General features: G+C 46.4%; 1 protein-coding gene across 1 annotated transcript in view; it reads left to right on the forward strand.

The window, feature by feature from the left end:
* Positions 1–756: 756 nt before the first annotated feature.
* LOC142568538 (kelch-like protein 10) overlaps positions 757–25,946 on the forward strand; it is a 46,325-nt gene continuing 21,135 nt past the window's right edge. Inside the window, exons 1-4 of the mRNA XM_075678448.1 lie at positions 757–1,169; positions 7,993–8,212; positions 10,973–11,122; positions 12,988–13,190. Of these exons, the coding sequence (XP_075534563.1) occupies positions 922–1,169; positions 7,993–8,212; positions 10,973–11,122; positions 12,988–13,190 (821 nt within the window). The 5' untranslated portion in view covers positions 757–921. The remainder of the gene's footprint in view (positions 1,170–7,992; positions 8,213–10,972; positions 11,123–12,987; positions 13,191–25,946) is intronic.

Genomic DNA, 25,946 nt, shown 5'->3' on the forward strand with positions numbered 1-25,946 from the left:
GAAATGTCTGTAAAGCTTAAAAAGGAGAGCGCTTTCCTTATATTAACTGGAGCTTTCGCTGTATTTTTGAAATATGACATACTTTCCGTATTTTTACCTGCAATTCTCCGTATAATGACGGAAATTTTTTACAGTGTGGTCTCAGGTATCCATGAGCGACGAAATTGGAAAAGGCCAACGCTTCAACGGGCACGCAGCTCGCGCATGTCCTATATGTGTCACTGGGGTAATGTGGCACGAAATGAAACAAGACAAAAGTAGGGGGGGGGGGAAAAACGTGCAGCATTATAGCGTCCAAGTACTTCAGCGTCGCCTCTACGACCTTAACTCACCCAGCGGTTACAGTTTTCCCGTACGTTGGGCTGCACAACTACCTTTCTTTACCGTCTTGGTGTTGATGACAGGAATCTCAAAGAGCACAAGTGCAACAGGTGACGAGAAACAGACGTAGCCACGGAATGCTGGCATTAAGACCGCTACTTTTCATCATCAGGCCACCGTAGCAATAACAGCAACAAGAACGAAGACGAGGAAAGCAGCAACAAACTACGAGCCACGCAGCGCATTCTACGCTATTCAATGCTAATTCCATAGATATTAGGAAATTTGTGCTCCATAATAATTTGGAATAATCCGCCCATTTTTTTTGGCCAATCCCCAGCCGTGGGCAGGAGCCGCACAAGTAATAGGCAAAAACAACAACAACAAATATCCGGCGGCGCTATTGCACGTGCTGTTCGAGCCACGCGTAGCCCACGAGCGAACGTGCAGTCAACCCGCGTGCTCCATTCTTTCACCTCCCCGCTGATGTGGCAGTGCCAGTCGGAAGACATCTTTAAGTGAAGCCCACCTGGTTGCCCTACCTAGCGCACTGCTTCTCTTCGGGTTAACTCACGGATTTAGGCTGACGCTGAAGCAGTTATGAACGCCATGGATGCCGATGACACTACCACCGAGACGGGAGACGGGAAATTTATCACCGTATGCTTCGAGGCTGCCCAGCTCTTCAACGACGATGGCCGGCAGCTTGATTCCACGGCGGCCGCCGCGGCCAAGGCCGTGCCGGCCGCACTGCGCGATCTGAGGAATTCGCGGCAGGACTGCGATGTCGTCTTCCGCGTGGCCGGCGGGGTCGAGGTCTGGGCGCACCGATCCATTATGGTTGCCAAGTGAGTGTCGTTTTTGGCGATACTTTTCTCTCGTAGTAGTGTTGCCCATACATGCGTGCTTGCGAACGCGCTGCAAACTTTGGCAACTGCAGCGCCTGTGCGAGTACATTATCCAGGTGCTGTTCAGTGTTGCTGATAACTTGTAGTAGCGGAGTTCAAATCCTCAGTGGCCGCGGCGTCATTCACGCGTGAACCCGAAAGCTGCGGGTATTGTCGGCCGGCGGGTCCGTCTAAGTCATCCCTATTCGCTAGCCGCCCCGTTTCCGCGAACTCGACCCGCTCGCGTCGAGCTCAAGACGCGAGGAGGTCTGGTTCACGCAAGTCGTCACGCCAAGCGGGTCGAGCAAGTCAACCTAAGCCTCGCAACCTGACGGACCCAACCTGCCACGACGACGCTCTCTTGGCCGAACCCACTTCCGTTTCCTTGAATGCGACAACCGCGTATTTTGGCCCGACAGAAACCTTACTTATCACGAATTTGGTCGGTTCATGGGCCATTTCGCGTCGGGCTAGCGCTGGGCTATTTTGAGATCTTAGCTTAGGGGGAGATCGCAACTCGCCGCCATGTACTGTTTTCTCACCGACTGCCAACGAGGCGCGAATATGTTTACGTGAGTTTTTACAAGCAAGTCTTGTGGTTTATCGCCCACTAACCTCATTTTGATACGTGTGCAAGAGCCCGGCAGCCAAATTTTGGTGCGAAAAGAAAAATAAACCCGAATTTGTCGAGTTCATGCATTAAAGGAAGAGCTTGGTGAGAAACTTTTTTTTTTTTTTTGGGGGGGGGGGGGTTCAAGCTAGCTTTAGCATCTCGGTGTGGGAGAGCAAGCAACCCAGTGGACACATCTTCAAGTGACGGCGAGAGAAGAGTCAGGTGAGAGAAGAATCGTTTAACGATATTCGTACCATGACATATCCCCTCTGACAGAAGTGTATATGATACAGGGAGCCAACAGCGGTAAATAAGGAAAGCGTGCGCAAGGATCACGATGATAACTGCTAGAGGACAAGATAATCCCTAAGTGATGTAAATTTTTTTAGTGTAGACCTCATACGACTAAAGCGGATCTGGCAGTTACTCCTTTTTATATGAGTAATAATTATCTTACTATGAGTAGCCTTTAGTAACCACAATGGAACAAACCACAGTACTCCTTTTGGTCACTCTGAAGTGCAATGGGCACGGCATGGACAAGTCCACAGATAACCCCATCTAAATTCATGCCGCCACCTTATAAGCTAAATCACTATGTTGTCGCTGTCGGTCCTTCGCGTGCAGGTACTCCGCCTCCAACGCACTCTTCACTGTCGCCAGGGAGCGCATGAGTCCCGAACAAAAACAGAACAAGTGGACCCCTTAGATTTGATGCGTGCATTCTTGTAGCGTTCGTGTTGTTGCTCATGTTGCTTGACCGGGCATCGAATGAAAACGAAGTGCTTCAGAATTGTCACGGTGGTTGACTTGCGACCGCATTCATTAACGGTGATACTTTCACATTTGCGTGCACACGTAGCGTCGGCTGCGTCGCCCGACTTGATAGACTGGGATTTTACTCGCTGGCTTTGTGTGTCAACCAGCGCTCAAAGGGGTAAACTCCGAAGGGCACTGATGCAGAATACGTATTATGAGTTAGCACAGTAGACTAAACACATTAGTTGGGCGAAAGAAATGTTCTCCCAAAAACCATTCCGATATTAGACAGTTTTAGTATAGCGTACGCTATACCATTGCATACGCTATAATATAGCGGGTCGTCACTGCGCATGCGCAGAATGCTAAAGAACCCATAGCGTATAGCGTACGCACGCTATTTCTCAGATTTAGCGTTAGCGTCTTTGCGTGGTTTGCGGAGCTTGTGTGAAACATGGGGGCGTCTCGGCTGCCCGCTTCGAATTAAATTTGGAGTTGCTTTTGTAAAATGCATTTCGTTCGTAGCAAATGATTGTGTAAACGGCTTTCGCTTAGTCTCAGGCAGCTTCGACGACAGAGCATTATGGCTAACCTTGTGGTGTTTTCGAGCTCGCTTCTCCTTTCGAACGAGTCGAAGCCTAACGAAAGAAATGGATGGATGGGATGGATGGCAGGTAGGAGCGTCCTCTTTGAAACGGGGTGATGGCAGTTGCCACCATGCTCAGCTTTTTATGTTTGTTTAACTGTGTTGCAAGTTAGTAAAATTCGCCATGTTCTTTAAATACTTCTTCCTACACTTTTAACCTTATGTCAACTCTCTGCTTTTGAGCCACCAATCTTCCAATCGCTTTTTGCTAATTTCCAGCGCATATTTATTTACATGACTATTGTTATCTCTAAACCCTAGGGCCTCAGGAAGCGTGACTGTGCCCGCATCGACATCGGGCTTGAGACCATCACATTTTAGTATGAGGTGTTTCATTGTTTTTACAGATTTACCACACACAGTACATGTGTCTTCTTCTTCGTTAAATTTCTTTTTATAGCTCCGCGTTCTAAGACATCCTGACCTAGCTTCAAAGAGTAGGCTACTGCCTCTTGAGTTATCGTAAACCGCTTCCTTCCCGATCTTCTGTTTCCATTATGATATAGTTCAACACTATGCTTCTTTCCCATTGAATTTATCCAATTTTTACCTTCGGCGTATCTAACCTGTCGTTTAATGCTCTGTCTTTCACCGTCCTCGTGTCTGGCATACTTACTGGTTAGCTTCCTAGTTCTTTTCCGGCATTGTGGGTTAATGCTCTTTCTGTAGAGGTATTTAAATACCGCAGCTGCCCACCTGTTATCGTCCAATTTCCTCAGGGGTTTATCGTATAAGATTTTACTCTGAGCTTCCCGTGCTTCGAACGATGCACAGCCCATATCAACACCCTGTACGGCCTCGTGTGTGGTTTTCCCGTGGGCACCTAGTGCTAATCTTCCAACAGTTCTCTGATTTACTTCTAGTCTCGACCAAACTTCTGTCTTTAAGCACAGGACCGCACTCCCGGAAGTAAGCCCCGGCACCATTATTCCTTTCCAAATACCTCTCAGTACTTTACCTGTTGTACCCCCACAATGCCCTATGTTTCGTTATAACGGCATCTCTTCGCCCTTTTGCTATGAGAAACTGTTCGTGCTTTTCCATGTACATCTGCCCTTTGTTTATCGATACACCGTGATATTTGTATTCGGCCACTCGGGTATTTCATGGCCTTGTATTGTAAGCTCCTGATCAGTTGTATCGTTGAAAAACATCCCACCGGACTTAGCTCCGCTAAAGCTCAAACCTAGACTGTCTCCTTCGTCTCCACAACAATTAACCAGAGTTTCCAAATCTTCCTGGCTATCTGCTAACAGTATAATATCGTTCGCATGCATTAAACCCGGTAGTCGTTGCTCAACAACCATTCCGCCTAATATGTACGACAGATTATACCCTAGATTGCTTCCTTGTAGCCTTCTTTCGATATTTATCATATAAAGCATGAACAGTAGCGGGGATAGAGGAGAACCTTGCCTTAGTCCTTTGTGTACCTCGACAGTTGTCGTACTCTTAATTCCTTCCCATGTTATTTCAACATTATTTTGTCGATATATTTTCTGTAGGAAATCAATTACCTCATGACCGATACCTTCAGCTTTTAATATGTTCCACCGGAGTTCCCTGTTCCCGTTGTCGTATGCCCCGCTTATGTCCAGGAAGGCTAAATACAGAGGTCTATTTTCCGCCTTAGCTATTTCTATGCACTGGGTAAGCACGAACAGGCTACGCGCCTACCACTAAGCGCCTACCACTTCTCAACCCGTTCTGAAGTTCTCCGAGTATTGTATTACTTTCTACCCATGACTGCATTTTTAATTTCACCGCCTGCATCGCCAGGCTGTATATAACTGATGTTATCGTAATTTGTCGGAAGGATTTTATGTCCGTCTTATCGCCTTTCCCTTTATAAATCAAATTCATTTTGCTCTGTTTCCAGCTGTGCGGAATTTGCTTATTTGTTATGACTGCCTCCAATGCTTTTATCAGCATTTCCTTGCTTCTTGGGCCAAGTTCATTATTTAACTTGATTGGAATTTCGTCTATCCCCGTGGACGTGCATTTTGGAACATTTGCTTCCGCTTTTTTCCAGTTAAGATTGGCCAGTTCTAAGCTGTTTTCTATTATGCTATCCTGTGTTGCTCCCTCATTTGGGGCGATTACCCTATCGTCTTTCCTAAATGACTCTGCTATAACTGAACCGATGTAGTTCACAGCGTCATATCCCTCTAAACAATTTCCTTCGGCATCGTGAATCTGTTCCTGCTTTCTGTGATTAGCTTTACCCAGCCAACTTATATGGTCCCAGAATTTTCTTGACCTCCTTTTATTAGTTGCATCGCGAACTGCAGCCAGTCAGCGATCAGAGGACTGCATTATTTTAACCTGGACGAGGACCTGCACTTGTTGTTTCTTTTGTCTATAAGACTGCCATTTTTGGCCTATTTCCTCTTCAGATAACTGCGCCCTTTTTGCTTCTGTGTTCCCGTGATGCCAACAGTCGTTGTTCGATGGCCTCCCTAATTTCCTATTCCACCAACTTCGTGGCTTCTTTCCTCTCCGGTGGTTTACTCATTTTACTTCCTCTATTTTTGTACTAATGAGTAGTTCTGATTATAATCCCACTTTTCCATGAGATGTTTTTCTATTGCTTCCTCTATGCCGGCCGCTATTTGCGCTATCTGTTCGTCATTTAATTTTGTGTACTCTTTTTGACTTCCCTACATTCGAGATGAAACATTCAAGAAACATTTGAGATGTCTTCGCCGCCTATCGCTACAATCGGGAAATAGCCGCAACGACGGCATATGGCCTCTGAGATCCAAAGATCTCGCCAGCCAACTAAAACTGTAATAAACGTGCGCTGCTTAGCGTACGCTACACTATAGCGTATATCGTACGCTATAAGTCGCATACGCTAAACTAAAACTGTATTTTTTCTCACAAAAGTAAGTCGAAAGGAACAGCCCAGCACAAATGTTGCACAGCTAGGCATTTTATTGAGGTAAAAACCTCAGTCACATCATCGAGTACTTCTTTAACGTAAAAGATTCAGCGCGGCTGCTAGAGCTGTAAGGAACTAACAATCACTAACAAGAAATTGCGCTTTCCATGTCTCCTGTTACCAAATGAATGTAACGACGCATATTCCAATAAAAGCTCAATGCCATAAGCCAGTCTCTGCGTAAAACACTATGTCATGCAATGAAGAGATCTTGCGTAGGGCGGAAGATGGCTTGTAAAATTTCTATGCAAATTTTCATTATTCATATTTTTGTTTTCACCGCGAAACACTGCTATTGCTAGAGGGAAGGATTTCTATTCAAATATTTGCGTGAAAGACTAAAGTGTCATATTACACGACCACGAATTTGCTTTAAGAGGAAGCTTTAGCTCGGGCCCAACTCCGACGCGGCCTATTGAAATACATGTAAAGCGCAAAAACGCTTTTCTGAGATAACCGCTGGACCACATTTAATAAAATTTGCCGCATTTGGAGAGAAAAAGTTAAACTATACAGACTGTTGGAGGCGGAATTTCGATTTAGGGCCTGTATCTTACTGAAAGAATTTTGAAAAATTTGAAAGTTCGAAAAAGATAGAAGCACGAAGTTTACAAATTAATAGCTCTTCGTCAACAACAGATGTCGCGGTTCTATAAACGACATCCATTAGATTATTCAAGTGCACAAATTTTATGTGCGAATTTATATATTATGATAATTTGTTACGTTGTGTACAAGAGTTTTGCAAAAGGTCTATTCGTACTTTATTAAATTTTTTGAGATTCATGTGTAACATATCAATTTTGTCCGCTTTAGATGTACTATGAGATGCAATTCACAGAATAGTTATATCATTTTTCATTGCCGAGTTGCAAAGTTGTAAACTTGATAGTATCGTTTTCTGGAAATTTGCGATTTTGCCAATACTTTGTAAAAAATTGACAACCTAAATCAAAAATTTTAAACCAACAGTCACTAGATTTAAAGATTTTCTTTTAAATTCAACAAACCTCGTCAAGTTTTGTGCAGGGGTTGCCGACAAAAACGAATTCTGCTTTTACATCTATTTAGATAGGAGCACCCGAGCTAAAGCGTCCTCTTAACGCAGCACATTTATCAGTATACAAAGCATGGCAAGGATTCTTACGCAGGCTTCGCAGCAAGACAGGATGTCGTTACCTCCTTTAGACCATATAAAGCTCATAATAGCTTACCGGGGAAATTTTGGAGGACACTACGAGCCGCCATGACCTACTTGACTAACTAACGACTGATTTTTGTCGGGCGAAGCAACTCGTCGGAAACGTTGTCCAATTCATGTGAACAGGTCTACTCGGAAATACTCAGTGAGCTACGCGGATCGTGCGTTTACGGTTACTCACGGTTACTCTCATTAAATAGCCTTAAAAAAAGAGGGAGATAGTAACTGTCAAACCTGTTTCATTCACTTCAGACAGAATAAGTTGTAATGACAATGGGGATCAGTCTTGCGTACACTTCTGCTTTTCTCACACTTTCTTGTCAGAAAGGCAATCTGAAGTTGGATTAGCGCATGCTCTTCATGACCTTAAAGTACGAAAAGTGTCGAAGAGATTTTTCACTGATCAGCAGCAGCCCTTAAACCCGAGTTGTTGGAGCATGAACCCGCAAACGACATCATCGGCGAGAGCCCACAAACATTCGAATAGGGAAGGTAGTGTAGGGGAAGAATTTACACATTTGTAAAAAAAAAAAGCGGAGTTGCCAGAACTATCTTTGTTGATTGTGTGCAGCACCCTAAGCTAAATCACTGTGTCATCGCTGTCGGTTCTTCCGCGTGCAGGTACTCGGGATGCAACGCACTATTCACTGTCGCCAGGGAACGCATGAGTCCCGAAGAGAAACAGGAAAACAAGCAGCCTCCATCGGTTCGGGTGATGATGGAAGACCTGGAGCGCGATATGATGGAGCTGCTTGTCGACTTCGCCTACGACACTCCGCTGGATGAGCGCATCGGCCCCCACAACGTCGCCAAGTTTCTCGAGCTGGCCCAAAAGCACAGGGTCAGTCAGGGGTTGCAGTGCTGGTGAAGGGGTCTCTCGAAACTTGATTTTGAGAAGATGGTGCGCCGAAGAGAGTTTCCGTTAGCCCAGCAAACAGTAGGGAATGAAGGAAGAGGTGTGCCCTGTTTACAATCGCCGGTCAGACATCTCGTAAGGTGGAGGACGCTCGTTGAAATGTGCACAACTCGATGGTTGCATTTCCACGGGGCGTCTTTCACAATCGGGCTGTTTTGCCGTTGCCTTGCCTCACCCAGTTACTCGCCTTGCCATTGCCTTGTTCTGCTTATCACTTAGTCGCTCAGTCACTCTCTGTTAGTCGCGCGAAAAGATAGTAAATCATGGCAGAGAACTAGGCTAGCTCGAATTTCGACATTTAGTGCATTTCCAGCGCTCAATGTGAAACAGGAAAACCAAAAAAGAAGAAAAAAAGAGGAAAAGACAGGACGCTGCATCCCCCTGTCCGATTGTATTTTCACTTTCTGATGTCCTGTTTCCACTTAAGCGCTGCAAATGTATTATATAGTTATTAGGTTACCGAGCCCCGCAGACTAGCACATTGAAGCACATATACGGGCTTGATATAGATGTTCTTGAGGGGTTAAGTAGTTCTAATAAAAAAAAGTGATGCTAGCTACTCAATTTCTCCTTGCAGAGATGTCGTATGCACTTTGGTGCACACAGTTTACGCAAAAAATTAGACATCGAACACATAAGCAATAAAATCTTCTTAATTACCTTTTTATATCACAATTGCGGTATATGTTGATATTTGAAACCGTAAGATAGTCGCAGTTATTTGATTCTGCTGGAGCAACTCTGTTGCGAAATATTTATCGTAAGATTTGCCACTTAGCTAACTTCGCATTCAAGGGCGTGGATAAAAGTGTTGGGTCGCTAAACGATCAAGCAAAACTTTTACCATGTTCTCAGCCTGACGAGTAAGCCCCACTAGACGCACGCGATGCAACGCGTCAGCACGCGCCGCCCTGCGCTCGGCGTCGCGCCGTGTTGCGCCCGGCGGAGGAGCGCGGCACGCAGCCGCACGATGCACGAGTTGCCGCGCCTCGCCGCGCTTGTAGTCGCGACCGTGCAGTGTTGATAGGACGCCACGTTCAATGTAGTTCAGCGGCCACGTTTAGCGATGTGTTAAAATGGCAATCATACAGAATAATTTTAACTTGAAATTCATATTTCAATTTTTACAAACCATTAGCGCACTTATAGCGTTTCATCCAGTGTTGTTCCAGAATTCACGTTGGCTCACGATTTTCCCGTGAGGTCACGTCACCCGGGTGACGCAAATCGCAGCTTCCAATGCCGGCGAAAAATTTAGCATTGCTTGGTCACGACGCTGCCAGGCATCAACGTGCGACGGTGCCTCTGTGCTTGACATCGAACGCTCGCAGACGCGGCGCGGCGCGTGCGGACGCGTTCCGACGCGCGCGTCTGACTAGGGCTCTGTTCTGCTGCGCGCGTGAGGGAAAGGAAAAAAGTCAGTAGGTGCTTGTTTTCGCCAGCTGAGAGCAAGAGCGCACCTGTTATCAACTTCGGCCAATTTGCAAACGACTTGCCAGACGCTGCAAGCTACGTCACAGTGGGGACTCAACGTTTTGTCCCAATTGACGTCTCTGAATGCAAAATTGACTAAAATTTGATTAGCAATATTTCAAAAGAGAAGCATTCCAAAGTGCATAAACCGCTCATGCAAGCACCTATTACGTATCTAGCATAGCCTTTTTACTGAAATATAGTATTGAACTTAAAGTGGGAGGCCTGGCGGCTGATATAAATACTTGCCTTACCATATGCATGGTCTTCAAAGTTAAACAAACTGTGAAGACCATGCATATGGAGAGGCAAGTATTTATATCAGCCGCCAAGCCTTCCATCGGGAAACCACCGCAACAGCGTTACGGGTGCCACGTTCCTCCTGCAGCAAGCCGCCTCCCGCCGTTGCTGGGGGCGGGGGGGGGGCTGCTATTATATTGTCATTATCAGTGAAGCTTTATATGGGAACATTTGCATGCCGGCTATACCTATGTACTTTAAAATTCGTAAAAACACTCACGGACATTACAAATCGATAGGTGTGGGATAACGGAGCAGCGCACGATTTCGTTCTTGTCTGCCTTGATCGCACACGTTTTGTGAGATGCGTACGCGCTCTGCTTACTATTAGTCACGTCTAGACACTGCACACAAGGAGCCCATAGCTACGCACAACAGAGAACCGGAAGCAATGTAGCGTTTTTGGATCACAGTGACTTTTTCAGAGATCTTGCTTTTGCCGATTTAGCCTGGATTAGAAAGTTGTCGGAGAACGATTATCGAAGCAAATAGCCCGATGTTTAACGCCCTGAATTAGGACAAAACAGCGGCGCAGGCACTAGAGCAGCTTCATACTTGCATGAATTTTCTTATGGTCAATATTGCTCGTCCCATTCTTCAACACCACTATAACTTTTTCGTGAACAGAGTGCGTTCTTCGTAAAAATTGACGCTACATTTGTAAAATCACAGAAGGAGCCCAAATTTATTTATTTTTAGATAAATTTGGTGGACTTGGCAGGCATGGCACTTGATGGGAGCGATACATTGTACAACCATAGCACATGACGTTACGTGCCTGGATTTCCTACACGGTAAGCAATCGTTCCCTAGTTTGCCGGGGAGATGCACTGTGCAGGAGGACCGTGTCCCCCGGTTACACATAGCCGCGCACCGTAACTTCAGCACAGTGTTCGCACTTTTACGACGCAGGTATTCTGGATACTGGATCACTGCCTTAGCACCCTCGAGAAGGACCTGGACCCGCAGAACTGCATCGGAACTTTCCAACTGGCAGCCAGCTGGGCTTACTTGCATCTCGCGCAAGAAGCCTTGCGCTGCCTGGTTCGCAACTTCAACGAGGTAACAAGAGCGACGTGCTTCACGGGCTTCGACCACATTACGTGCGCCTCTACGACGGCCATCCGATTAAGAGAAGTCGGGAATTTGACAGAAAATTTTATCTGCAAAGTTCTTTGGCAGTGGTTGGTGTCAGAATACGCGTGAGAATCGTCCATGAGATCACATCATTTCATTAATCTTAAGTAGTGCCCGCAGGACATGTTATAATTGTAGCAATGAAGCTGTCAGAAGTTTTGTACCTTGCGCCAGTTTTGAGATAAATACTCACTCAAAGAGCGAAGCAGAGAACAACGTAGCAAGCACGGAAGACCTGTGTTTTTGCGCCGTGTAAACAGCACCCCACAAGCTACCAGGCGTCACAGGTGCATCCGACGCGACGGTGAGTGCGTACCTGGCGAAACATCGCCGTCAGAGCTCGGGTGCGGTCACGTGCTCGCGGCCGTCCAAACGTGCACGGCATGCGCGCACACGGAAAACAGCAGACGTGCGAAAACGGCGATGATTATATTCATCGGCATCCCCTTTGAAACGGGGCTTCGCGAAATAGTCGCCTAGCCTGCTCGATCCACTCAGCTTCTAGTACATTTATCACGGCCTAGACTTTTGCTCATGTGACCTCGAGCATACATTTCCTATTTAAAATACTTATCGCTATAGTTTATGTTATCTATGCTTGCAATGACTCCGGTTCTATCAATCCCTTCAATGCTTGCTAGGCACCAATACACACAATGTGAGCCGCCGCGGTGCCACCGAGCGGTAACGGTTGTCGCAGTTGTCAGGGATTTCCCTAGAAACAGCGCCGGAAACGCAGTGCGCCGCTGCCCGTAGTCTGCCGCCAGACACTTCGAAGCCCGACCTTTATTAGGGGCTAGAAAAGCCTTCTATCATTTTCACTAACATCTTTACTACCCTTACAGGCCAGCAGCCACAATCATTTTCCATAAAATTACTCAGTAATAAAAGAAAATGTACTTGAATATCTTCATCGCAAGAAATATACGTCACCAAGGGGATGATTCGTTAAAAAGAGCAGACCTTTCTACCCGTTTATGCCTACATTCCTAAGCATTAGGTAGGCACAAAACGGCAAGGTATTGCCGTCTCGTGGATCTCCGTGATGATGATTGCGCGAGGTACGTACAATAGACAGATTTTTTTGGTGAGGCCCCTTATAAAACGCTATCGTGTCAAAAAAACTCCGTCATAACCACTCGCCGAAAGTGCAAATCATTTGAAAGGCGCGGCTACCCGGCATGACCTGCGATATTGGACACTACGCACAGCGCGCTGAAAAGTCTCGCTGGGGACGTGCTGCGCATTACGTGTTTACGTGCAATTTAAAGGCTGCTAATAAGAAAATGACACAATTACTAGGCCCTCATACTTGCCGGGATTGTCTCAGGAGTAGGTTACCACTCGCTTGTAACCAATTTACCCAAATCAAAGTTCGTTGCAGCTGGTCTGGGATGCGCCAACCGTGGGAATCCTAAGTGGAGAAAGTTGACCTAAGTGAATTCGCATAAACGAGTAGCGCATCGGAGCAAGACATTTTTTCCGCAGCATCAAAAAAAAAAAAAAAAAGAAAAAGAAAAAAGAAGAAAAAAGAACATCGCATTAGCGCTTGGCAACTCTACATAAAAGAAGAATTAACTATTTCTCTTTCATTTACTGCAGGCATCGCCATTTTATTTAAAGGCGGCGGTGAGTGTATGTACTTAAAAGTCCATAATGCACAATAGCGAGGTTACGCGTGTCGGTTGGCTAAACCTGCTGTTCTTGGCGACATAAAGGGACGGAATTGGAAATCCTCCGGAGCCTTCGTTTGTAAACAGCGAATGAGGTTGTCTGTATGCGTGACGCAGGTGTGGAGGAGCAGTCCTCAGTTCCAGGATCTGAGGCCGGACGAGATGCGTACCGTCCTCGCAGACGACCGCCTGCGCGTCGCCAGTGAAGTGGAAGACACGTTCGCTGCCATACTCAAGTGGATCTCCAGCGACCCAAACAAGAGAAAGGCCTACCTCGCCGAGTTCTTGCCGCTCGTGCGCTTCGGATCCTGCCCCTTGACGTGAGCGCACCCTCACGACGTCATAAGCCACACGACTGCACTCAACGTTTTAGCGCTTATAACTTCATTACATTATCAATCATGACGCTCCGCGGAATTTATCTTGGTGCATAAAGGCACAAAGCGGTTTAGCGGGAAGCGCTTGTATTGCATCCTTAGAGGGGTTGAGACCCCAAATTTTGAGGCTATAAAAAGCATGTTGTAGGCTGCTTCCGTATGCAAGGACACCTAGTACGAGGTATTGGACGCTGCAAACATTTCAAAATAATTTTAATTGAGCTCCAAAGAGTCATTAAAAACTCCTTCTCGTAGTCGAGACCCATCGCTAGCGCGGCAGTTACTACGTCACAGAGGAGGAACGAAAATATTGACGTCATTGCACACCAGCACAACAACGTGATGTATGATGAGTAGCGATGAAATGCCGATTACGGAGCCTGCTGAGCCGAGCAACCGAGCATAGCCTCCACTACGACCGAGCTACAGGCATATAGAAATCCTTTCTTAATGCAAAGAAGGGGTAAGGCGTGCAGACACGGACACAAGAGGAGAGAAGTGGACAACACGAACGCCGCACGCCGGCCCGCGAACGGCAAACTGCGTGCGGCGAGTTGCCCTGCGGACGGGCCTTTACACGTTTGAGTGTAACACTAGCCGGCCGACTCCGAAAGGGACCAGGATACGCGGCGTTCGCGTTGTCTGCTTCTCTCCTCGCATAGTCGCGTAGCTCGGCAGCTCGGAGCGGACTCTCCTTCGCTTGGCCTTTCCACGTTACCGGCCCGTCCACGTTACCGGCACGGAAACTCGCCGCACGCCGTTTGCCGTTCGCGGGCCCCCGTGCGACGGCGGTTTTGCTCGCGAACAGCGAGATTTCCTTGCCGTAGAGAGGACGGGCCCGGGACCCATTTATGCGGCAGCCGTACGGCGAAGCGGCCAATCAGCGACCGAGGAGTGGTCACTCTGGCATCGACGGCAGCTTCACCGCCTCTGATCGTTCGGCGCCGCCGATATCGTCGCTAGGCCTTTTCCGGTTCACTTCAAAGCTAAAGCTTACGGCGCTTCGGAATGAATCACCGACTTTCACAAGCCGCAATATTTTCTTACCGTTGTTGTCGCTCTTCGCAATAATTATAATAATCGCGACATGTACTTCGAATCGCCAGTGGTTGACCTCTGCTGGCAGAGCACGCGTATGCGCGAGCAGACGACGCAGCATAGTTTTACGTCACTATTTTTTGTGGGCCACGTGACCAAGCCATGTTGCGTTTCCTCCTCTGTGACGTCATAGCATCCCCCGGAGCCCAGAAACCGAAACCGAAATCGCTCGGTATAATAATGCTATTATTAAATTATTTATCGGATATATATGAATCCCGCTGTGTATCGTGCTCCCTGATGCATGACGCAACGTTTGAATCAACAAACGCATGAACGAAAATTTTGATGTCTCCACCCCTTTAGATTGACAACGAGAATATAGTATAAGGTTAAATGAAATTGTTAGTGCAGGGTGTCTTTAAAGGGACACAATTTACGTCAGTAAATTACCTTTCTACAACACCAAAAACACCACTCTTACAACGATAAGACGTTTGGTAAGCCAGAAAAAGCGCAAGAACGAAATACGGGTGGCGACGCCTACTTAAGTTCCCGCACCTGGTGACTGTGGCGTCTTGGATTTTGATGGCATCTTCTATAGGGCCTACTAATTATATATAGCGGTACAGGTTGACTACATTTTTTTATAAAGGAACCAAATATTAAACATGGCAAGTTTCGGGAACCTTTACTCAGCCAACGCGGCCCAAGTGCGAAAACATACTTTGAAATCCTTGACGTCACACTGACGTAGCGGCGACGGGGTTTCGGCGCGAAATTCACATACTGATACTTGGACCTTCATTTCCTCATCTAATAATCAAACTATTTTTTTAAATGACTGCCTGCAGGGTTCTCAAACAATGCTTCATTAGTCTAAACTGATTTATTGTTTCGCTTAAGTGTCCCTTTAACTCTTTGGCATTAATGCTAGAATTGAGAAGATGGTTCCAGTCCCTGCAGGTTGGGGGAGCTAAATATTGGAAATGCAGGTTAGTGCGACAAAATGAAACATAAACATCGCAACGATAATTTCTGGACAAAATAAATGTGGCGCATCGAGCAAGAGAAGGAGCCACGCGGTAACGGGGGTTGCCCATCCCCTTAAAGGGACTTAGCTGAACTCCTTGAAGCATGTATAATGACATTCTTGCTCAAACGACCAGTTGCTCTTTTCCTCACAGTATTAAAATCCCAAGGACATGATCTGCTTTATACTCATGCACCGATAAGGTATACCACGACCGGAATCACTTTTGATGTACTGACCAAAAAAATAAAGAGAAACATCGTGACTGATAATGCCGGTAGCACCATCCGATGGCGAATGCAATCAACTGGGTGGCCTGGCCTCCGAAAAAAAACCCACTGCGAAGCTGGGTTTTGCTACCGCCGCCGCCATCTCAAGACTCATTTCAGGAATCGCCCGACGTTTGTGCGCAGGCGCGAGTACAAGCAGGTGCGAGAGAGAAAATCTGGGGACTTCTGCTCCTTGAATATCTGACTTCGACTAGGTACTACGGAGGAGAAGTTGATTAGATCGCTCGGTATGCGTTTGTCCATAGGCGTGCTGGCATTAGGGTCAGTGTGAGGTTGTGTGTGGGCGTGAAGGCCGTGTGTCGTCCGCAAGTTTTCCTCTTGCTCCGGGGATGTTCCTAGTGAGTTTGTTGCGTTTTAGTGGCGACGGTAACATAGGAAATTACCCGATAGTCGTGCGCGGATCATTGAATCTGTGACATTGAAGGCGGTTTAGATAACATTAACATTTTGTCTAAAGGTACATCAGACTCATTTTCTCGGGTCTGCGGCGCTCGCGCTGAGTCTGTCATGCCGGATTATACGTTTCACGCACCTTACGGCGCTCGGCCTTGAAAATAACATCCGATTTTCTCGGGTGAGCCATACGGGGCTTGCTCTCCTGCAGCAATATCTTCGCTCGTGCCAGACTTTCTCGTATGCAACTACCTACCAATTTATGCACGTATTTTTGCAGAAAGACGTTTATTTGCCTGAAAAGGGACCATTAAAAAGGCCTTTGAGAAGTCTCAGAGAGTAGCATACGAAAAGCCTTGCACGAGCGAAGATGCTGCTCCAGGAGAGCAGGCCCGACTCAACTACGGCGCCTACTGCTCCCCCGGGAAAACAATTGATGCTATTTTGAAGGTAGAGCGCCACAGGTGCGAGAAAGTCTTTCCAACGAACGTTTAGCTTCTTTGATTCACGTACGTTCGACGCCCCTTTATACAGAGCGTTAAAGGTATCCGATTCGTCGTCAATCTCACAGGTTCAATGATCCCCTGACGATAATCACATGATTTCTTACGTTACGCTTGGGACAAAAAACGCAACTCACCAGCAACATCCAAGGAACAAGAGGAAAATTTGTGGACGACGCACGGCTACAACACACACACACACACGACCTTATACTGCAATGGCAGCACGCTTAGGAACAAGCGCATACAAAACGATCGAAGAAGCTTCTCCTCCATAGTACATAGGCAAAGTAAGATATTCAAGGAGCAAAAGCCCCCAGATTTTCTGTCTCGCGTTCGCTTGTACTCGCGCCTGCGCACAAACGATGGGCGATTCCTGAGATGACCGTCTCGTCAGCGCGATAATGTGCAAAGCAACACGGCCTCTATATTATGGTTGTCGCATCAGTGTTTGCGGCAAACTCAGTGGAAAGAAAACAAAAATGAAACGAAAGTAGGCGGAGGAGAGGGGGGGGGGGTAGTTTGCTAAAGCATGGCAAGGACAGCTGTTGATTAAAAGCAATCCTGGTTGTACTTCTAGTCCTACGAGACGCAATCAAATATTAATTTTTTACGCAAGGTGTTTGAGCGAACACTTCCAAATATTCTTTAAAATAGGCTCTTCGAGAAAAAAAAACACTCTTCAAAAGGAAACTGCTAGCTGCGGTGGACACCAGGAGGTATCAAGGGAGGGCTAATTAGTTAGCTGATTAATTAAACTTCATTAATAAACTTCTTAATTAGCGATATTTGGTGGTCATTGTCAATCATGAGTTTGTAGCCCCGGAGAAGACGATGTCATATCAGTTTTTAAAACAAAGAAAAACTCGTTTTCTAAAGCCCTGCAGCGCTAGAAAGCCTGGCGTTTTTTTCCGCTGAAAGACGAAACTCTGCGATTGAGGAGCGCCGGAAGTCTTGAGCAAACGCAACGTACGCTGGTGACGTATTGCAATGACTGTGACGGCTAATTCGAAATGTACGTGCTATTTTCCCTAGCTAGGAAGCGTCGATGCTAAGCATAGGGAGCAGCAAGCGTTATCTTTCGCTTACTCACTCGGCGGAAGGCAGAGGCTAGTCATCGCCAACTACGCGGCTGTCGATTTTAAGGTGCTGTTCGGCACTGGCCTGGAGCTCTGCCAGTGCAGTTGCCTCCGGAAGCAATCCTTTAATTTCCATTCACATTACGCTAGCTTTGTTGAAGCCACGCTTTTGCGACAGCGCAGTTTCTTTAGTGGTGCTGGTATCGTGACATGCAACTATCAGGAGTTATCTTTAAGTGGTATGCGCTTGACAGCTAAAATAAACGAGGGATCCGTAGCTGAGAACTTCTTGTCATTGCAGGGCGACGTTGTTTCGTACCAGCTCCCGTCCCATTTGTTGTAAGTGCTTGCCTAGGATTAGGAAATCTTGACTTCATACTGTGTTTAGCAGTTTTGAGTCATGTAAGAAACATCAATGAACAAAAATGGTTTATTTCAATCTTTCATTTGGTTGTAGGCCTATTCGGGCACTCCATGATAGTAATATCATTTTGGACGACAACATAGAATATTTACATGATGTGCTCAAATTACTTTCCCTCCATTGCGATGCACAGACGAAGGCGCTCTTTCATAGCAGATAAAAGCATCCGTCTGGGAATGTTGTCGAAGGAGACTCTGACACGTTGCTTCGTATCCTCGATGTTGGTTGGTTCCGTCTTGAAAACCTCCTTTTTAACATATCCCCAGAGAACGAAGTCCAATGATGACAAATCGGATGATCTAGGCGGCCAGGACGTGTTTCCGCCACGCCCAATTCACTGGTTGGGAAGGACTCGTCAACGAATTTACGAGACGGTGAACAAAATGCGGTGGGACTCTCTCGTGCTGGAACCGCATTTTTTTTTCAGCGCAGCCAGTGGTAACTCTGACGCAAATTCGGAGACGACGCCCTCTAAAACGCACTCTTGGTACTTCTTTCCAGTAAGGTTTCCACCGATGAAATAAGGACCAACAATACGGCCTTTATAAATGCTACACCATACGTTTGCTGACCACCTTACCTGGTGCTTATGCTCACGAAGCCAGTGGGGATTCTGATCGCACCAATACTGCGCGTTTTGCAATTTGACGTTTGAATCCCTGCAAAATTGGGGTTCGTCGGTCCAATGCGTTCTATTGAGAAATTCCGGATCTTCGTCGCATTGAATAAGGCACCAGTTTCAAAAATCGAGCCGTTTCTGAAAGTCGCTTGGTCTCAGCTCTTGGCGAAGACACACATGATATTGGTGGTAGCTGTGTCTTGAAAGTGACCTCCAAACTGAAGCTGGGCTCGCTCCATATGCGCTGGCAATTTCCCTGGCGCTTGCTTCCTGCCTGACAGCGACGTATGCCAGCACATCGGTGTCAAAATCATCGTTTGCACTGGCTGATCGCTCTCTTTTCTGTTCATGGACTGATCCAGCGGTCCTAAACTGATTAAATATCGATACGAATGTGGGGCGAGCTGGCACATGACAGCCAGGATGTTGGGCAGCATACAGCATCGATGCCAGCTCCGCGTCCTTTTGCGCGCTAAGATAAGCCAGCATAATGTCCACTTTCTCAGCAACGGAGTACTGGAGTTGCGCTGGCGCGGCCATTTGCACAGTATTGAAGGGAAGCTGAAACACTTTTCGAAAAAAATGAGTTCTCTGCGGCATTCTACAGTTTTGAGTCCCCTGAACACGAATATCTGGTTCAAAAAGGGCGGAAACAAACGCAAGCGGCTGTTTTTTCAAGAAAACGCGCACCAGCGCCTCAGGGCATCACGCGAACGCCGCTGTTGTCCGTGATTGGTCGGGGCCGCTGTGACGTCATTCGTGGCAGTCGCCGGTCGGCGCCGCCGTTTCAGAGCGTAGCGGCGTAGCACGCTGTTCTGTTCTGGCTTCATAGCTGAGTTGTAAGCATTATGCAACGTTCTCGCTGTCTCGGTCAGCTTGTATTTTCGCCGTACATGTTCGAAACGACAGCCGATACGGAAAACGATGGCGGCAACGACGATGTTGAGTGTGCCAACAGCGAGAGCGATGTGTGCACCTTCTCGCGCGTTGGAAATCTTAGCTGGTACGTATGTTTCTTTTTTTTCATGTAGCTGCACGTTCCAATGACAGGAGAAAAAATGCGCTAAAGTGTCACTGGGAACTTGCTGCTGGAAGAATGCCCAAGCACTAACTTCTCATTAGATTGTAAACACGGGTGCAATTCCGCGATGTCAAGCACCTTGCCGCTGCTTGTCTAAAGTCCCGTGGTTTTTTGAGTGTTGATACACGATCGCGAACATAAGTGCCACGTTTCAAAGCGCGCACATGCAATGCTGCGAGGTACAGTCATGGAAGTTGCTTATCATACACATCCAGAGACGGCCAGAGGTATTATATGTGCAATAGTCATACTATGGTTCGACGACTTTGCGACTGTGGCTCGATCCAGAATCGGTATGCGTGCTCCATGCTAGTGTTGACATAAAGATATTAGGCGGTTTAGCACCGCCGTGTGGTAAACACGATAACTGCAACCGAACGTCGAATGTCACTAGGCAAGCCTATACTCCATTTCATACCTCAGGTGCAACGCTGTGGAAGCTACGCACGAAGTCCGGTCACCGAAATTTATTACTGCGCGCGTTTCCGTCTATGCTTCGCAGCGTGCCAGCGGCGTTTGCTCGCGCGAGCATGCACGTGAAGCTGCCACGACGGGCTGCAATTAAAAAATGCCGAAAAGAAAATTGATTTAAAAGAATGTGTTAGCAGCCGTATAAGTACACGGATGGTTTCTATGGGTAAATTCTTTTTTTTTCATTCAGAACTGAGCTTATATATGGAAAATTTTCTCAAAAGTCGGGTCAAGAAACACCGAACTTTTTCTAAGTGCGAACGCAGCCACTGCAAGAAGTATCTCAAGCCTCCACAGCGTTGCACCTGATGTATGAAACGGAGTATAGAAACGCTAGCAACAACGCGTTTCCGCATTTGTCTTAAGGCTATCCGGCTATCGGCTATCGCGGAAATGGTCCGAGCACAGCACAGTTGATTTCGTCGGCACGAACTTATCTCTCCTCACCGCACGGACCCACTGCGCTGCAAGCTTCTTGTCCTTCGGGAACCTGTGAAACACCACATCGTCTCGCCCGCCTGTGTTCGCGCAGCCGAATGCTGCACAGAACGAGGGCATGTTGGGCGCCCTTGGCTGTAGGCACTCACGCAGCACAGAAGGAAAGAACAGTTTACAAAAATCGCAAAAGAAAACAAACGTGAGCGGCGGCGGCGGCAGATCTCTCGTAGCGTCATTCAGTAAAGAGCAGGACGGAAAGAGGCATGCCAGCACGCCGGTCCGGCAGCTCGGTCCCCGCGAATGACGTCACTCTCGCCGATTTTCTCCTCTGGCAACCACCTCACCCGGCGCTCCGGGAAGCGATGGGGGCGTGTCCGCGGGGGTGATTTAGGAAGCGATTTCCGCCCCTTATATTAACAAAACGAAGAAAAAATTTCGGAACCGTAAATTATTAGGTCTGTTCTTCCCAATTCCAGCAATTCATGGAAATTGAAAACAGTTTCAGCTTCCCTTTAGCGCTGCGGCGTTGAAACCTTGATCCTCAAATGGGCGAGGTCGCACCAGTGATAATGCAATGGCTATGTCGCACGCGCATCCCGAAAACAAGCACTTTAAAGGGAAACGTCAACGTGCTTGTAAAACTGGCGCTACAAGCCACAAGAACTAACAGCATGCAGCCTCTGCCGCGAAAATCCTCCTTGTTCCGCAAACGAACCTTTCCTTCGTCTCATGCGCTTCCAAACACTCAGCGATTATAAACGAACAGCACATGTACCTAACGAATAAATGAACGGATGGTGATGCCTCACATCTAGCTCTTCAGGTAGTCACGTCAGAAGTGGTCGAGACAGAAAAAACAGAAGCAAGCCTGCCGGAAACGCCTACCAGGACTCCGAAAACGGGGGACCGTGTAGTGGGCGATGAATAGCGTCTTTCTTGCGCCTACCAACGAAAGAAAAGATAACGCCAGCCGTGGTCTAAGCTGAGCGTTGAGGCTCCTTAGCCTGGGGAATCACCACAGACATTTCGAATTGAGCGCCGTAGTCACCGCAAAGCGTCATCAGCGGACGTTGCGTTTGCACTAGATTTCCGGCGTACCATGTTCGCCGCGTTTGGCTTTCATGCGGGAAAAAATACTTTATTTTCGCGGGCTGCAGGGCCTTAGAATAGCTCTTTCTTTGCTTTAAGAACTGATGCGGCATCGTCGTCTTCGTGGCTACGAACTCGCCATTGACAATAACCGCCAAACGTGGCTAATTAAAAATTTCGTTATGCAATTTTAGTAGTTAACTATGTAATTCGCATGTTTTTCATAATTTCTGACGTCCGCCGAACCTGAAAGCTTGCTCCTTAAGAGAGTTCCTATTTTTGCTCGAAAACCCTACCTTTAGGGTTTTTTGAAAGTGTTCGCCCTGTAGTGTACACCCTGTAGAGTATTCGTGAGATGCTGGGCTTTCAAAGGAGACACGTTCTACTCCGTCCCTGGCGTTCAGATGAGTTCAAGACGAGGGCAACGCAAGCGGACTTTACCGATGTCAGTGGTTAACGGCTTCGAAAGGGCACGAAAGAAGAAGTGTCGGCTGTCTTCAATGCTCACCTCCGTGCATCGTCGACGCGCGCTGTCGCTGGACATGCGTCGTCCGTCGGCCATCACGCGGAAGTTCACGAGCGCTGCACGTAGACTTAATGCGATGCCATACAGTCCGACTCATCAAGACGCGGCTATAAACAAAATTATTGGAAATTACTGTGGCCCAATGATTAACAATAATGAAAAGTGATTTGTTTCATGAGAGATGCCAGCAGTCGTAGAGGCATTGCGTAATGAACGAGTACACGAGACACACGTGAATATCTTGAGAAATAGCTGCAAAGCTTGCGCCACTGGCATGGTTCTCCGTAGAAGAACGCTACCTATCAAGAAAAGCGTCAGGCAAGAAGAAACAATCAATCTATCAATCAAATCTTCCAATGATCGTTAGGCGAAAAGCGGTAATAACACCACTTGAAAACGCCTAAAGGTCCACATACGCGAGAGCGGTATTAAAATTCATACTCTCAAAAGCAAATTTACAAGAATAGAATTAAAAATGCAGCTTAGAAAAAATAAGTTAAAAAGAGCTTGTGCATATACAACAATGGAACAATAGAACAAATGAGGTCAATATAAAAGTTCACTCCAGGACGGTTGTACATTGTAGCTGAAATATTCGATGTTCACGTGAACACATATCATAAAAAGACGAAAACGATACACGCGATACAAAGAGTAAAGAAACATTCTTGATCATGTTCGGACAGTATATTATAAAATACATTAGACAAGAGTTAGAAAAAACTCACGCATTTTTTTTTTTTTGTAAACATAGAAAAGTTGGCTTCTTTCTCTTCGTATTTATTAAGTAGGGACGGCAGTGTGAATCTAGGAGACTGCAAAAAATAGGTAGTGCGGGAACGAGGAACAAGCCACTTGACGGCGCTGCGGGTGAGTGAATCAGTGTAATGAATGCTTATGTTAGATGAATATTTAATAAACTCTGAATTGTTCCTTTGGGAAGAAATAAACAATCTCTGCAGTGCTACTCACTGCATGCTTAGAAAAAGTATTCAAGGTATTGGAATGGGAAGGCATAGGAGTGAGGTTCAAAGGCGAATATCTAAGCACCTTTGGTTTGCAGATGATATTGTCCTCTTCAGCAACACTGGGGACAAATTACAGCAAATGACTGAGGACCTTAATCGAGAAAGTGCAATAGTGGGGTTTTAGATTAACATGCAGAAAGTAATGATAATGATCATTAGCCTGGCAAGGAAAAAATCTCAGTATCGCCAGTCAGCCTCTAGAGTGCGTGAAGGAGTACGTTTACCGAGGTCACTTACTCACGGGGGACCCTGATCATGAGAAGGAATTTAAAGAATAATAAAATGGGTTGGAGTGCATACGGCTGGCATTCATCATCATCCTCCTCCTATTTTATGTCCACTCCAGGACGAAGGCCTCTCCCTGCGATCTTCAGTTACCCCTGTCCTGCACCAACCGATTCCAACTAGCACCAGCAAATTTCCTAATTTCGTCGCACCACCTAGTCTTGTGCCGTCCTGTACTGCGCTTCCGTTCTCTTGGTACCCATTCTGTCACACTAATGTTCCAACGGTTATCTAATCTGCGCATCACAGGACCTGCCCAGTGCCATTTGTTTCTCTTAATGTCTATTAGAATATCGTCTATACACGTTTGCTCTCTGATCGAAACCGCTCTCTTTCTGTCTCTTAAAGTTATGCTTAGCATACTTCGTTCCATCGCTCTTTGCGCGGTCCTTAACTTGTTCTCAAGCTTCTTTTTCAGTCTCCAAGTCTCTACCCCATATGTCAGCACCGGTAAAATGCACTGATTGTATACTTTCCTTTTCAATGATGACGGTAATCTCCCAGTCAGGAGCTCACGATATCTGCCGTATGCGATCCAACCCATTTTTATTCTTGTGTGAATTTCCTTCTCATGGTCAGGGTTCCCTGTGATTAGTTGACCTAAGTACACGTACTCCTTCACGGACTCTAGAGGCTGACTTGCCATCTTGAACTCTTCAAGATGGCAAGATAATTTTTCAATTCTTTAACGTCTCCCTTTTTGTGGATTAGTATAATGTTTGCATTCTTCCAGTTTTCTGGGACCCTTGCAGTCAATAGACACTTCGTATAAAGAGCGGCCAGTTTTCCGAGCAGTATGTCTCCTCTATCTTTGAATAAATCGACTGTTATTCCATCCTATCCTGCCGCGTTTCATGCCTTGGAAGGCACTCTTGACCTCGCCGTTAATCATAGGAGGAGTTTCTGTATACTGTTCATTATTGTTTCGAATAGAGTACTCCTGAGTCCTCTGGGTACTGTATAGGTCAGTATAGAATTCTTCCGCTGCTTCTATTATACCTTCGAGGTTGCTGATGATATTACCCTGCTTATCTTTCAGTACATACATCTTGGTTTGTCCTATGCCAAGTTTCCTTGTCACTGATTTCAGGCTGCGTGCATTGTTTACGGCTTGTTCAGCCTTTCTCACGTTATAATTTCGAATATCACCTATTTTCATTTTGTTGATCAGTTTTGACAGTTCCGCGAATTCTATCTTATCTCTTGAGTTGGACACTTTCATTCTTTGTCCTTTCTTTATTGGCTCCTTTGTTACTTGGGAGAGCTTGCCTACTGGTTGCCTTGGTGCCTTGCCTCCCCTTTCAACTGCTGCCTCTGAATCCAGTCTCGTTACGGTTTCATTCATTACCTCTATGTCATCATCATCGTCTCTCTGTTCTAAGGCTGCATATTTGTTTGTAAGTACCAACCTAGATTTGTCTGCTTTTACCCTTACTGCCTTTAAGTTGACCTGTTTTTTCTTGACCAATTTTACTTTTTCTCTGTTCAAATTGAGGTGAATCCTAGCCCTCACTAACCTATGATCACTTCGCCTTTACCCTACCTATCACTTATACATCCTGCACTATGCTGGGATCGGTAGAAAGTACCAAATCAATTTCATTTGTTGCTTCACCATTTCTTGTTTCGCCATTAACCAATGGCCCTCCGTCGCAGCAGCTGCGGAGCACCCGATCAAGGCGGCGGTCAGGCCTGTAAAGCAGCAAAGGGTGCTAAGAATCTCTGGGTCCGCACAGGCCGTGAATGGAAACTGACCCGTGCAACGTTTAACACCCGAACCCTCTCGAGTGAGGCTAGCTTAGCAGGACTCTTTGAGGAACTATAAGACATTGTTTGGGATATTATCGGCCTTAGTAAGATTAGAAGAACTGCTGAGGTTTACACATTACTAAATAACGGCCATGTCCTCTGCTATAGAGGTCTCCCTGATAAGAAGCGATACGGGTAGCATTCCTAATCCATAAGGACATAACGGGTAACATTGACGAATTCTACAGCATTAACGCGAGGGTAGCAGTAGTCGTAATCAAACTTATAAGAGGTATAGATTAAAGGTATTACAAGCCTACGCTCCAACATCCAGTCACGGCGATGAGGAAGTAGATCAGTTTTATGAAGGTGTTGAATTAGCGATGAGAAAAGTGCAAACTCGGTATACAGTAGTAATGGATGACTTCAATGCAAATGTGTGGAAAAAGCAGGCGTATAAACAGGCAGTTGCCAACTTAGGCGCCGATTCTAGAAACGCTAGAGGAGAGATGATGGTAGAATTCGCGGAAAGGAATAAGCTGAGAATAATGAACATCTTTTTCAGAAAACGTAGCAACAGAAACTGGACGGCTGGCATTACGAAATCCTAACTGGCAGCTTACCGCTGTCATTGAAAATAAAAGTCTACAATC

Source organism: Dermacentor variabilis, unplaced genomic scaffold (assembly GCF_050947875.1).
Source record: "Dermacentor variabilis isolate Ectoservices unplaced genomic scaffold, ASM5094787v1 scaffold_20, whole genome shotgun sequence".
NCBI classification, from domain to species: domain Eukaryota; kingdom Metazoa; phylum Arthropoda; class Arachnida; order Ixodida; family Ixodidae; genus Dermacentor; species Dermacentor variabilis.